This window comes from Monodon monoceros, unplaced genomic scaffold, assembly GCF_005190385.1.
Source record: "Monodon monoceros isolate NGI ecotype Baffin Bay Population unplaced genomic scaffold, NGI_Narwhal_1 Super_Scaffold_18, whole genome shotgun sequence".
Lineage (NCBI taxonomy): Eukaryota > Metazoa > Chordata > Mammalia > Artiodactyla > Monodontidae > Monodon > Monodon monoceros.
In genome coordinates, this window is record NW_021703774.1 from 116,794,999 (window position 1) to 116,810,757 (window position 15,759).

Below are 15,759 nucleotides of genomic sequence, written 5' to 3' on the forward strand. Positions count from 1 at the left end.
ATAGTCTTGGGCTATATCTATATTGCAAAACCAGCTTGTTTGGCTAATTTTTCACCTGTGTAAATTAGAAAATCAGAGCAGTCAAAAAGCTAATTACATTTTCTTTTCTTATAGTCTTCACTGTTTCTTTGGACAAGCTTTAGTGACTAGCATGCAAATAATGATCTGCAGTACAAAACAGCCAGGTAAGTGACCTGTGGGAGAGCAGTCTTAATTGAGCCAAAGAATGACTTTCATATTATTAAATGCTACTTGAATTGTTCAATATTAAGTAAAAATTACCTTCTCGTTTCTGTTATGAATTCTATAAACCACACCTCCCTTGGTAAGGCAATCTTTCAAATAGCTTAGCTGTTCAGTCAGAGCCGCTCCTGGTTTGTGGGACTAAATGGCTATATATCTCTATGTTTTGGACTATATGAGAATATAGTATGGGGAATAACCTTAGTCTGTCACTTACTAGCTGTATCACCTTGATAATTTGCTTAGTGTTTTTAAGCCTTTCTATACTTTATCTTTTTAAAAAAGCTATCATACAGAGTTATGAGTATTTAATAAGCCAATGCCTAGAAATATTGAGCTCAATGCCTGGCACAAAGAAACATTAATATATGATACTCTCATATTCCTTAAAATGTTATTAATTCATTCATGCATTTGACAAATATTACTTGAACTTTTATTGGGGCCCAGTCACCGTGCTAAGCATTTGGGAATAAAATCCACAGCCCCTGTCCTGAGTGTATAGCAGGGAATATATTCAAATACATGAGCAATTTTAAGAGTGCTCTCCTGAGATAAGTAAGAGCATGGTGTGCTGTAGGAACACCTAGGAGCACTTCCTGGAAGAAGGAATAGGAATTAGCCAGGAGAAAAGTGATACCGGAGGAGGGGCGAGAAGGGACACTGAGGGGAAGAAGGGAAGAAGGTATCGTGGGGTGGGCATTTTCATCAGAACGAATAGTGTGTGTTAAGCTCTATATTAAATTTCCCTTTTCAGATAGAGAATATAGATGCAATTCAGTGGATAAAGACAAAAAACAAACAAACAAACAAAACACCCCAAAACAAACAAAAAACAGAAAGGCAAAATAAAACAAAAGAAACCCCCCCCCAAACCTTTTTCTCCCTACTGCTTACAATGCTGGGGAACAGGCTTGGTAAATAAAAGCTCTTTAGCCTCATATTTAGGAAGCAAAAAAATAAAGAAACTTTGTCAAACCCAGAAGAGGTTAATAAAAGTTCAGTGCTAAAATGTCTGCCCTAAAGGCCAACCATATCTCAATAGGAGGAAACTCAGAATATCTCTCTCATTCTTTGTATGAAATGGGAAAAAAGAAATTAAAGAAAGAGAAAGAATTAGATGAAGCATGTAATCAATCCTTTCCTTTACAAATCCCAGCAATTCAGTAGGCCTGCCAGCCGCTAAATCTTTCAGGGACCACAGACAGGAAAAAGCCTATTAAAATGTGCTCCATTCCCAAAGAAAGGGGTCACTCAAGATCCTCAGACCCTTAACTCTGAATAGATTTAATGAAAGCCAACTGCTATTTTAAGAATTTAGAAGGGGATTTCCCTCCCCAAAGAAAAGAAGACAGACATCATCAATGCTCTAACACTGTTTCATCTATGGCACCAGGCATGCTTTTCACTAACTTTCTGTAGATTGTTAAAGCCATTAAAAGAGGATTTAGTGACTAAGAATACGTTCTTCACATACAAGGCTTAAAATGTAATTGATACAAAGACCATCCCTTTAGGATTAAAGAGTTCTAATCATTCTGTGAGGCTCACATGCTCTTTTCTCCACGCTGGTCAAGGTAATAGCCTTTCAGAAAAGAAGTGTGTTGTCTCCCATACCATTTAATAACCACAACACCTTTCACCCTCAGTGGGAGGAAGATAATCCAGATTACTCTACAAATAGTAGAGATCCAGCAGTTGGATGCAAAATGAACCTTATTCTGAGACTCTCTGGCAACTCAGTTCCATGTGATTAATAAAAATGATATACTGATTTCTCTTGCAGAGTCTTTCTCTAACGTGCTCCATGTACTTTTGCCCTGACACCCCCTATTAACTGCAAGGATATCTCTGTGAAGGTAGACATAGACACCATTATCTCCATTTGCAAATGAGGAACCTGAGGCAGAAAGAAGTCAAGTGACATCACAACAGTGACACATGAGAACAGAAATAGAAATGAGAAAAATGACTGTCTTTTGGGAATCAAGAGGGTGTGAAGGGATGAATTCTTTCTTTTCTTTGACTATTGAAAGAAAAGCAGGGGGCAACCTTCTCAGTGTTAACTTTGAAAACATCCCTGCTCCTTAGAGTGAGAAGGACAATATCCCAGTTGAGTAGCCTGGTGAGCTAACTGGGCATAGGGAAGGAAAGATGCCTAACTACATAGATGCTCCATACATCCTCTGCAAAACTAGGGCTTCTCCTACTTGACATTTTTTCCTGGCATGAACTCTGCTATGTGCCTTTGATGATGCTTCCCCTTCCCTGCCATTGTGTTCCCAACAAATGACTGTTGAATGATTGAATGGCAGATGTTTAAATTGTATGCTTAAGTTTTGTGAATGAGCCCTAGGAAGAACAATCACTGAGAAGGATCTTGAATAATCAAATAACCCTGTCAACCCTCAGCTATGTTTTTATCCAAATTCTGTTCTAGATCTGCATCAACCCAATGGGAGTGTCAAACTGAATCCCTGTTGCAAGTTTGAACCATGATGGGATGGAGAGGTCTCAGTGAAGAAAGTAATACAGGATTAGAATTCCCTGGTCCATCTTTATATATATATGAGATCTTCAGTCAAACAATCCAGTTAGCTCTTACACCTTCATGACAAGAAGAAACTAGCCATCTGAGATATTATAAACAAAGTTTGTGATACTACAATCAAAAGGGGAGACAGGTCCTTAGAAATATTTAATTCAGTAAAGAAACTTGGGCATTCAAGAATATTAAGTAGTGAAAATATTCCTTAAGAAAAATAATGACAATAATATCTAATGCATCTTCTCATTTAAACCCAATAAGGTAAGTATTATTATTGCCATCTTGCAAATTAGGAAACTGGTATTTAAACAAATGGCCCAAGGTAAGCTGTAACACAGCTGGTATTTGAACTCGCATGGTCTGGTTCCGTAGCCTGCAATCTCAGTTGGTTCATCCTGTGGCCTTCGAATAGGGTGGTAACCCACACCAACACAGATTCCCAGAACTGTTCATGCTGCAAGTCAAAAGAAGACTAACATTGTTGGAAGAGTTGCTTCCTCACAAGGCTGGCAAGGAGGATTTTGAGACAGAAAATATTAAGCAAGGTAAGAAAATTTATAATTTTCTGCATCTCTTTTTCTAGGCCACATTAAAGGTAGAGCTATTGAAATTCAATCAGTGGAAAAATATCTACCTACTAAGATTGTTTCTCATCTATTAGCTATCAATTCTGGCTCTGGGCTCCGAGTCAGGCTGCTTTCTATTATAAACTCCAGGATCTGAAGAACACAACAACATAAATGAATCTCAGCAAGCAAAGATTGAAAATGATGAACTGAGAAATGCACAGATAACCACAAGGTGGCATTAATATCATTACTGAAAGGTTAGCTGCTTAGGAAATTGACATGGTGCCGAGAGGGGCACTCACAGTGCCTCCCAAGAAATGAGAGCAGAGAAGAAACAAGACCGAACAGAGAAAAGCCTTTGTTGACATTTTCAAAAGCTGACTCTATACAGGCCATATCCCCAAAGGATGGAAAATGGCAATGTGAGGAACCAGCAACGCTAGAAAATTGCAGGCCAGCAAGTTCACTGACAGTCATAGGGAAGCACTGGAAAGGTTTTGGCAGGTCAAAAGGTGCATCCCTTCTCCTCCAAGCTCCACCCTGGGGTGACAGAAGGTAACCCTGCCACAGGGAAAGCACTCCTGTCTCTGGCTTTGGGAATTCCCAGGGTATGGCCGTGTTGTACTGAAGAAAAGAGGCAGCAGACTGAACCACTTCACCACAAAAAGCATGGGTATAAGAAAGTCTAAGGTCAGGTTCCAGTGCAGACTAGTAGCATTTTTATGTCAAATCAAAAGTGAATTTTGGTATCACAGAATCCCTGTTTTTGGCCAAACCCTGACTTTCTATGTTCTCTTTACACACAGATACATTTATTTTGTACACACACATAATCTTGTGTATGGTGTCAAATGATAGAGGGTGGCTAAGAATCCACCTCTAAGATGTGAGATTCAGGGATGTGTCTAACTGGGAGGATTGAGGCAAAGATTCTGATGGAAGTTTCAGCGAAAGATGGCAGGTTTGACTAGGTCTGTGTTAACAGTATGATAGTGTGGGCAGAATGAAGGAGCTTTTCCTCTGATTTAAATATACCTGTTTTAATTTAAAGGGAGTATGTGTCTAAGGGAATTTACTTAATGAGGTGTTAAGTACGAGCACTATTTTTAGAATTGGTGGATGCAGCCAAAATTAAACCAGACATTCTAATGGAGGCAGCTGAGAGAGGAAGAACGTTTTAACTGGGCCTGGGAGGAAACTTTAGCTATTTCCACAGGAGTACAAAGAAAGCACAACTCAGGACTAAGGGACCTTATAGGATAGAGTAAGGAGGGGGGACTGCTATTTTGGCTCAGGATGAGGAACGAAATTGAAATGTGCTGAGAATGTTTGGGACACATCTGGCCCTCTGGGAACTGTGGGAATCAGGTTAGAGGGCAGGGGTGGATCTACTATCAGAGAAGAGGAGGATGAGCTGGACAGTGAATTTCTATTTAAATAACAGGTAGGCACTTGAGAGTCAGAGGGAACTGTCTGCTTCATCTGGAGGTTCAGGGAGCCGAGGACAGACAGACTGACTTTAATCATGTCAGAAGTGGGAATGGAAAATGTGACTGAATATCAACACCTGAGTGAAGCTTGCAAATAGGATTTTTAAAAAATTAATTAATTTTATTTTTGACTGTGTTGGGTCTTCGTTGCCGCACACAGGCTTTCTCTACTTGCGGCAAGCGGGGGCTACTCTTTCTTGCGGTATGTGGGTTTCTCTTGTTGCGGAGCACGGGCTCTAGGCACGCAGGCTTCAGTAGTTGTGGCATATGGGCTCAGTAGTTGTGGCTCATGGGTTCTAGAGCACAGGCTCAGTAATTGTGGTGCATGGGCTTAGTTGCTCCGCGGCATGTGGGATCTTCCCAGACCAGGGCTCGAACGTGTCCCCTGCATTGGCAGGCAGATTCTTAACCACTGCGCCACCAGGGAAGCCTTGCAAATAGGATCCATTTGTAGGATTAAATGTCTGAGGAACCCTTTCAGATGGATACGGTAAAATAAGGTTCTATGAGTAGAGTGATCAGAGTCTGTGTTTTAATTTTCACTTTTAAAGAAAAATGTGTATGTGTGTTTTCATTGACCTAGAGCAAATGGAACTGTGAGATGTTTTTGAATTTATATAGCCTATTTCATACTATTACATCTTATTACAGTACATGTTTTTTACTCTTGAACCATGTTTAGGTTCAGGGACACATGTCCCCACATTCCCAAAGCTATTCTCATGTTTTTAATGTAACAAAAAAAGTGAATGAGAATTATTTCAAAATTAACTTATATATAATATGCTTTACTGAGTAGCTTTCACCACATCTCCCAATTAGTGGTATTAGTTTATACATTGTGAAAATGTGTTTATAAACTAAAAATATTTAGTATGCAGTTGACATTATGTTTGTGCAAGTAATTCAGGCAAATCTAGATCACCCTTCTACCCAAACCCTAGTACCTGTTGTCACTAGTGCAAATAAGGCGAATGTAACCCAGACTGCTGGCTGCCTACCAAAACTCATTTCCTCTTCTGGGCACACAGCTGGACTACATTTCCCAGTACTCCTTGCAGTCAGGCATGGCTATTTGAGCTCTAGCCAATGAGATGTGACTGAAAGTGACATATGCCACTCTAATGCCTGGCCCACAAAGCATTTCATGCACGTCTCACATATTCTCGTCCCATTTATGCTCACTTGAATAGAGATGATGCTCAAGGAGACCCTAGATGCAACATGCTGAAAATGGGTCTTGAACAACTTCATGGGTAAGGGACCACCACAACAACCTGTTAATTCACACAATCAAGACACAAACTTCTATTGTTTTTTGAACCATTATACATTTTGAGGTCTGTTATTGCAGCAGATACCTTAGCCAAACAAATCCAAATTTCATCTTGGAAAGCTGTATAGCTTAGTTTTTTTTTTCCCTCATTACTCATAGTAGTAATGACATTGACACAGATTGAAACTGATTACTTAAAATTTTTTTTTTAATTTTGAAAATCTGAAGTCATCTTACAATTTTGGAATATAGACATTTCATAATTAGGCACCCCTTAAGCCCTCAGGCCCTAAGCCCCAAGGCATCCCTTGTGCGTAATTAATTAGCTTCTCTATGAATCCCAAATGGTAACAGCTAGGTCTCATCCTTGGGAGAATTGAGAAAAATATCTCTCAAATCATTTTCCATAGGGCTTAATTTCTTCAGAACTGCAGATGAGAAAGAATGGAAGCATTACAAAAACGTGAAAATGTGCATGCTTATATGTGCATTGATGTATAGTATTCACATATACATTTATGTGAGTCTTTATATATGTATGTATTGATTTACTATACATAGGTCTATATTCTTCCAGGGTTTTATAGCCTTGAATACTCGTATGAACTGTGTGCACTTCAGTTGTCTAATATTGAAACTTTTACTTCTGTTTGGCTGCTTATGAAGATTCTACACTCCTGGGAACTTTTCTAATATTAAGTATGAATTATAAATTAGGTGCTCAAGAACACTTTAGTATACATAGCACAACTCCCATGAAAACTGCTGGATCTTGGAACCTACTCTGTGCCATAGGTATCATGAGGATGTGGATCTGTCTTTTGCATTAGTTATTGAATGAATGAATAAATGATTATATTGTATTTAGGGCAATGATTCACAAAACATTTGGAATTACATTGTGACTTGATTTCCCAATATTCCCACTCCACCCTGGAAGAAGAGAAGGATGAGATTGTATAACAAATGGTTAAGAGGAGTAATTGGTTTTAGACTAGAAGGTAGTTCTCAGTGCTGCCTGTATATTGGAATCACCTGTACTGCTCTCTAAAAATATGACACCTGGACCCCAACTCTGAGATTCTGATTTAAGTAGCATCAGGGTTTTCTTAAAGTTTTCCTAGAGATTCTAATGTGTAGCCAAATGTGAGAACCACTCCAGCTAGAACAATGTTTTCTCTCCTTGTTTGATTCTAAGAATTAGCTGGTAATCTTGTTTAAAAATATAGATTCTCAGGTCCAATTTAGGACATTCTCAATCTGTGCCTTTTAGGAAGGAGTTTTTGATTTTCTTTTTTAAATGAGGGCCCCCAGGTGATTCTTATGACTGGGAAATAATACTTAGGCTCTAAGCTCTGCTGGAGAGGGGCTACGGGTCTGTCATCCTCAGCTGTGCCCCCAGGCATAGCATAGACTCTCATATCAACCATTCAAATATTTTATATTAATTAATTAATTCACTTAATTTTAAAGTGGAAATAAGTGAAAAAAATTGACAAAATTAAAAATGCCACTTGTGACTGGTTTTATACTAGAGATTTACAAAAGTAGAGTTGTGAAGAATTTCATGAGTTTCAAGGGTTCTCTTTTAAGACTTACTATAAATATTGCAATGTAATCAATTAATTGGCCTGCATACAAGTACTCAGAATTCTTTGCAAGATGGTATTTGCCAGTGAATGCTAAGTTCCTTCTGTATAATCACTTATTAGAAAAGTCACAAGCGAAAGGAATAGCTGAGAGTGAACTCTATAATCTATGTGAATCAAGGAATACAATTGTACCTAATAGTTAGGTAACAGAAAAACAATTAATAATTTGTTAATTTGTACTTGATTGCTGTTTTTTAAAAAAAATGCAGGGTTTTTATATTTTGTATTCAACTGAAAGGCAAACACATACATCAACTTAAAAGAATTATTAAAAATTTTAATCAATTTTTTCTTTAATACCTTCTGAAATCTTCACTAACTTAGTTAAATCCACCTTCAAGATTAAAATTCTTTTAGCCTTTACTAGCATTGTCATTTAAAATTATCTGTCATTTGTCATCAGCAAGTTGGCTGTTTTTAAATTATCACTAATTATTTTCCTTTATAGTCACTCGAATAAGCTGACACTCAAAAACAGCCCTCAGATCTAGACCTAGACCCCCAATTAATTAGTTGTGTTATATAAAAATAAATATCTGTATGGATGAGAATACTGTGGAGTGTTTTTCCATCCACATTCTTGACCTATAAAGGAACAAGTGAGGGATTAATCACAATAACAACTGGCATTTCTATAGTGCTTCACACTATATAGGATGCTTTCGTATATATCTCTCTTGGGAGTGCCATGGCCACTCTGTTGGAAACATCACTGTTTCATTGATTACAGTGTTGTTATATTATTTACTTAAATACAGAAAAGACCATTTATTTGATGTTTGCAGTGATGTTTGGTTTCAACATCAAAAAATTTGGAAAATGGACTTTGCCAAGAAAACAAAGATAGCTGCTAGTATTAAGTAAAAAACATTAAAATGTTTAGCTGTAAACCATGTTTTGTAAGCTCCAATGCCACAAAATGAGCATATAAATTAGACCAGGTATAAACTGGTAAGTTGGTAGGTGGTGGGGTCTATGACAAATTGAAAAGTACCTTCCTGCCTAAAGCTACACATTTAAAAATATTTAAACATTATGGGCCAAAGAAGACATATCCATATGCCTCATATGCAACTTCTGCTCCATACTAACAGAACATGGGGTGTAGAAGAAGAAATAAAGCAGAAACACAGAAGCACAAGGAGATGGTATGAGAAATGGTTTGGGTCACAGGAATTGCGCCTATAGGACTGAAGTACAAAGAGCAAGGTTGATCAATGAGGCCGATGCTCATCCAATATCACCCAGCCTCCTCCTATCTCTCTGTACCGACTTGGTTTTGCTGTTGTGGTTGCGTCAGCATAATATAGCTGTAAGCATGTGACTGTGGGCTTAATATCTTTAGTCAGTTTCCTTACAGTAAAATGGACATAATAATAACTGTATTATAGGATTGCTGTGAAATTAAATGAGAGCATACATAACAAGGGCTTAGCAGAGGTCTTTCACATTGTAAGCACTGAATAAATTCTCACCATCATCCTTGGAAAGAACCACTTCCTTAAGCATTCCTTGATTTATATGGTAAGAAACTTATAAGGGAAAAGGCAAAGTGTTTTCCTTTCACTCAAATAAATTAACAACCACAAAACCAAAGATAGAAGTGTCCCCTTTCTGTGGGCTGATCTGTAAGCTCAAACAACTTCTTTCTTTTAGAACTATAAAAGGTATTGGGCAAGTTCGTCAGACTCTAACTACAAGGAGTCATACTTGTACCAACTAGGCCATTGCTTTCTGAAATGACATTCATCGAAATGCCTCAAGAATTTGGTTCAGTTAAAAATGCATTGACTGAACACCTCTGTGTAAGACACTATGTTTAGTTTTGGAAATCTGAGATGAAGAGCGCAGGATTGTTGTTCCTGAGGCCCTGACCTGCCCAGAAAAGTTGGGGAGAGAAACATGGAAACAGGTCATTTCAATACAAATGTAATGCCTGAGTTCCTCACTCTATGACATACATCTTTCCCTCTACCTCTTTCAATGGGAGGGACTTTGAAAGCATTGTGCAAATACAAGGATTAGTATGCTATGAAAAGACTGAGGAAAGATACATGCCTATCCTTCAAAGTCTAGTTTTAGCTCTACATCCTCCAGGAAGCTTTCCATTCTAATTTGATCTTTAATTTACTCAAAATCCTTTGAAAATTGCTGATTAATCATTTTGGCCCTTAATCATTTTCCACCTTAAATGGCAATTAATTTGCTTCCTGGGCGTATGTTTTATGTCCCTAACCAGACTGTAGTAATAAACCCTGAGGAGAAGGACTTAGATTCTTTTGGGCAGTACACATGCTACATTTGCATGAAACTGAAAAACTGAATGTTTTATTGCTACCAGATTAAAGAGCAGTAGAAAATAGTCCACAAATAATAAATGCAAGAATTTGGTACTCTATTATATTGAAGGCACCCATGAAATAGTGTTTCATAAGACTTGAAGACTTTTTGGCACAATTTCAGTATTTAGGTTAGATTAGAGACAGAAAAAATGGTAAATATAAACTTATATCTGTTATATAATACATGTTCTCTTTTCACTTTTAATCAACAACATTTATATTTTTGGTCCTGCTTTATAACCTGGTGGCAACAGCTTACACTTACTCACAGGGCAACAGAACACACTTTCAGTTGCCCTACAAGTGAAGCGTTGCAGCAAGAGAAAACTCAGTGAGCACATTTGTTTCAATGACACATGCAAAGATGGTTGGGATAATGAAACAATACTCTTAAAACTCACAAATCACCAGTTGAAATTATGCTAATTTATCACCTAAATCTGTTTCCTGAACATTGTTACTGAAACCCAAAGAAAAAATATGTTTATTAACATAAATATTTTTAAAAGAGAGGTAAAGAAAATAACAGGGAAGAAATAACTTTTTTTTGAAAACTAGTAAACAACTATAAATAGATTGAGTCCTATATATGTTTACTTCCAATATCTAAGATTCAACCACTCTTCATATCTAATTTATTTTATCTCTCCTATCTGTCTCTTCCTTTCATTTCCTCTGCCATTAGTGAACTTCTGCTTTTCATTACTTATCTAGATCATTGCAACAACTGCTTCACTAGTTTCCCTTCAAGTTGATCTATTATAAAGACGCTGAATTAATCTTTCCATACTACAGTCCCAAATTTGTGACTCCTTGCTCTAACATCCTCAGTGCCTCCTTCTTGCTTACAGAACAAGGTCTAAACTACCTTACTCTAGCATTCACTAATTTCTGTGCTCTTGTTTCAGTTTATTTTTCTTTCCCAAGAGTCCTTTTCACACATTAAATACACTACCTACATTTATACATTTCATCTACTGAAGTGAAACTATTCAGTGCTCCTATACATGCCTTTAACTTTCTAATCTCTTTTTTTTTTTCATGTCTTCCCTAAGCCTAGGATATTCTTCCAAATTCTAACCATCCTTTATGGTCAAGCCCGAAGGTCACCTATTCCATAAAGTTGTTCTAAATTTCTCAGAAGTAATTAATATTCTTCTTTCTGAAATTTTATAGAAAATATTTCACTATTTCCTTAAGAGAACTTGTTATTTTTATACCTAGAGCATATTTAGGTATTTTTCTCCTCTACTAGAGTAGGAAAGCTCCTTGAGAATGGAGTCTATGGAAGTTTCACTTGGCTCTACTGTGCCAAGTATAAAGGCTTTGAACATAGCAGATACCGAAATAGCTACTGAACAAATAACTGGAGTAATTAATGAATATTGAGCAGTTTTAGAACTGTGGGCTTTGTATAAAGGATCATATATGGGATCTACTTGACTTACTGGCAACCATGAAATGAAAGTTATTGATTTTGAATAATCCAGCTTGTTTCATAAACCAGTGGTTTATCAGATTGGTGGTTTTCCAGATATTCTCCTTAGCACCTTTGAGATTCCAGAGAGATGGCTCAAGGATCTCCCTCTTTGGCAGTGGGAAATGGTAAATGAACAGAATTTTGCACCATATACTCTGCCTTCAACTAAAGCTGCTCCTTTTGTGTATCAGCCTTTTTCTAAGACTTCTCTTAGAGAAAGCGTTCACTATTTAAAAAAAAAAAGAAAACCTTGGGGTTCCACCACCAAAACATTCTAGTTCTATATTCGTTTCAAGTCTCCATTCCACATGAAAACATCTTCATATGATAACTAGGTAAATGAGCTGCTGTGTTTTGGCTGAGTTTATAATTATAAGGAAAAAATAACAAAATGTTAGCACAAAAGTAGCACTTCAGATAATTTTATAACAGGTCCTACTATAATACCCGACTTTGTATGAGACACGACATTCTATAATGGTCATTGATCTCAATCTGACTTTACTGGCCTGAGAACTAGCTAGCTGGTGAATCTTACAGATGTCATAGTCTTTCTGCATATTTTTCACAGATTTGAAAGGCCCCTGAGAGGCAATTATACAGCTTTCTATTTCTGTAAAAGACAATGACAGACCTTTCTATCCCCTAGGCTTATGGTAGTCTGTCCCCTTACCCACAGAGTAGAAAACTGTGTTCTGCAATACATCTAAAATGTATCTTCACTGAAATCTGTCTTACACTCTTAGTAAGTTACACAATTCCAAGTTCATTATTTAGAGGGAAAAAAATACCTGTTTAAGTCACGGTGTATAATTGGCTGTGTCAAGTTGTGAAGGTACTCCATACCTTTGGCAACATCTACTGCAATAATTAATTTAGACTGCAAGTCAAGAATCCTAGAATTTAAAAATAGATTTAATGAGGATGAAATGGTCAAAGCCAATACCATACCTTTCTAAAAGGAATCAGTAGTGTGTGTGATTTGTTATTCTGTATAATTTCAGCCGTTTTTGCTTGATTGAACATTAAGCTAAAAATTCAACAAATTTGGAAAAATAGCTTTTCTACATCTGATAATGCTTAATTATAGATCAATTCAGATACCAACCCCTCTTATTTAAACAGTCAACTTGATTTTATAATCTTTGTAATTTTATATTTAATTTCTTTGTAATAACATAAAAATGGAATCTAATCACTGAGTAAAAACCACATTCTAATTATCATATGCATAGATCTAGGAAGTGAATTCAAATTAGACTTGTGCAAGACTATTCTTTCTTAAAACTTTAAAAAATAAATACTGTGACCCCTGGTAATTATTTTATTCTGATCTTAGACATATCTGCTTTACTGGTATGTCAAGTTTAGCCTAATTATTATAAGCTTCAGTTACCAATTTAAATTCCTTGAATTTGTTATCTTAAACTGAATTCCTGTTAAGAAAGCACAGAAATCTTTCTAGTCATTAAAACACAATTATTGGACATAAATTATTAGCCATCTTTAAAATGTCACATTTCCTAGCACTCAGAGATATCAGAAGGTAAAACCTCACCTAAGCAGAAAGCATATGAGGTGTTGCAACTGTAATTCCAATGACATGTAAAATGATAAGTCAGAGACCATACCTCTTCTGTTCATGAAGCAGGGAGAATAGAGAACCCCCTGATATGTACTGAGTGACGATGGCAAACTGGCTGGGATCATTCAAGCAAGCACCCACAAACTGAATGACACAGGGATGATTGAGCCGGCAGAGAATGGACACCTCTCGGCAAAACATATCCACATCTGACTTGGAGCAGTAGGTGTTGGCTCGATAACTGGAAATGACAGCAACAGGAAGTCTTCAGTCAACAGATGAATCAAAACAAGGGGCTAGCCATGCATATACTTCTCAGAGTTTACTGCTCTACTTGGATGCTAAATTTTCTCATTTGCTTGCTTACCGCTTTATAGCCACTATTTTATTTCTGCATCGTCCTTTATACACTTTCCCAAAAGAACCTAAAATTGTTTAAGAGAAACAAGTAAACACATATTATTAAACTGAGCTCATTAAACTAAAACAGACTAGTATTTTCTTAGGTTACCTGAGCCGATAATCTCATGGAACTCAATTTCTGAGAGCTGAAGATGGAAATGTGAAGGCAATCCAGCCCTTAGAAGGAGAACATCTGCCTTCTCTGCAAACAGGAATTATTATTTTATTTTTTAAGATAAAAAGCACACATGTGGATGCTTACACACACATGCACATGTATACTTAACCAAAAACATCATACCCTAGTAACATTTAATTTTCCAACTGTAATTGACTACTTGGAGATACTAAAACCTTATCACAAATGATCCCTATTCCCCTACATTAAAAGCCCGTTAGTTCTCTGTCTCTGTTACCCGACCTTTGTTATCGGAGCTAAGGGTTTATTCCTGATTTGGTCAACAACTAGCTTGTCTGTATGATGTGGCAACTCTGGAGTACAGTCCATATCACATCATGATATAAAGAGTCTTATCTGGTCAATCCCAGCAACCTGTCACAAAAAGCTTAGTCAAATATCCATAAACTAAACCTTCAAGAGATGCCAATTAGGAAATAAGCATATGAATTATTCAGAAGGAACATTCAAAACCAAAAATAATTTTTTAAAACTTCAAATTCTAAATAAATATAAATTTACAGTTGAATATTTTTTACTTTCCTGATTCAATGGTATTAATTTCTGTATAGCATACATTCAGAAAAGTTCCCAAAGTATTACTTATTTGGGATCTTTTGAAAAATAATTTATTTTTCAATTTTTTTCCCTATGACAAACCTTTTCCCAATTCTCCTTAAAGATATTAATATTTATAATTTATATTTCATTAAAAATACAAATGTCTATGTGAATTTGATCTTCTTTTAATATTCATATGGAATTTTCACCATTATACCTTCATGAACTAAAAGGACATATGCAAAATAACATAGCAGATGAGGTTAATTATGGAAAGAACGGTCTGTTAATAATATTATTTATGCTTGCAAAATAGTCATTTGTAATATATAAAACAAAATAAAAAGTTATCATATTTGAGGCAACAGTTATTGTTAGTAATAAGATATAACAACTGTCCCATATTAAAATACCTTTTGTCATGCTTTTAATCTTCCCCAAAGGGGATGGAACAGACACATAGGAGCCATCTAGAAATCAAATTATAGAGTTAAAGGTAGCAAATTTTTTTTTCCGTAAAAGCTAAACACTATGAAAAGCAGCACGTGACAAAAGAAATTTGCTAAGAACACCAAGTGAGACTATAACTTAAGTCTAAGTTTTTCTCTAGATACTGAAACTGTACAGCAAGTGTTTATTTAGAGGGTACATAAAATGATTAAAAATAAAAATCCAAGGTCTAGCAGACTCCAGTGGATTTAATTTGTGTCTACATATGAGTATTCTCTGTTCTGTCTTAATAGATTACTGAAATGGAAAATGACTGCTCTCAGCTTACCCAGGCCTTCCCAGTCATGCACCAGCCTCATAAACATCCAGTCCAGGGAATGTAAAACTTGGAGGAACTGCAGACTGGTGAGTCAGAAAGTAGCCTAAGTGGGGGCTTCTTTATTTTCAGCCTCACCCAGATGTAAATCTTCTTAAAATAAAGCTGATCTGACATGCCTTCATCCCTAACCCCAGAATGTTGGTAATAGAAACACAGGTTTACCTTGAGGCACAATATTGTACTAACAATGAAAATTTAATAAGAAAGGGGGTACCTCCTCCAGGCTGAGAATATTCATTACAGGGCAATTCATCCTGAGGTCTCTTATAATGTTTCAGGAGTGTGACAATTGCATCATGTCCTTTATGAAAAGACAAAGAAGGACAAAGGGTCTTAATTCTTGTTTGATTTATTCAGCTCACCACCTAATCGAAAAATAACCAAGGTAGCTTGAAACAAGATTAATCTTAAGAGGTAGTACATTGCAGTAGGAATTTAGTGCTTTCATTCATTCATTCAAACTCTACTATCATTTTGTAATGTATAACAGTATCGAATCACTAAGTTGTACACCTGAAACTAATATAATATTGTAAGTCAAGTACACTTCAATTAACAAAAAAAGACTGATATATGTGATGTGCTATTTTAGGCACTATGTTGG

The 15,759-nt window shown here is 36.4% G+C and overlaps 1 protein-coding gene across 1 annotated transcript in view; it reads right to left on the minus strand.

The window, feature by feature from the left end:
* The window catches only part of TNNI3K (TNNI3 interacting kinase), a 285,169-nt gene that overhangs the window by 158,093 nt on the left and 111,317 nt on the right, over window positions 1-15,759 (minus strand). The window contains exons 13-18 of the mRNA XM_029229957.1: window positions 15,370-15,456; window positions 14,740-14,796; window positions 13,697-13,789; window positions 13,553-13,610; window positions 13,232-13,426; window positions 12,392-12,496 (exon numbers count right to left, since the gene is read on the minus strand). Coding sequence (XP_029085790.1) covers window positions 12,392-12,496; window positions 13,232-13,426; window positions 13,553-13,610; window positions 13,697-13,789; window positions 14,740-14,796; window positions 15,370-15,456 — 595 coding nt within the window. The remainder of the gene's footprint in view (window positions 1-12,391; window positions 12,497-13,231; window positions 13,427-13,552; window positions 13,611-13,696; window positions 13,790-14,739; window positions 14,797-15,369; window positions 15,457-15,759) is intronic.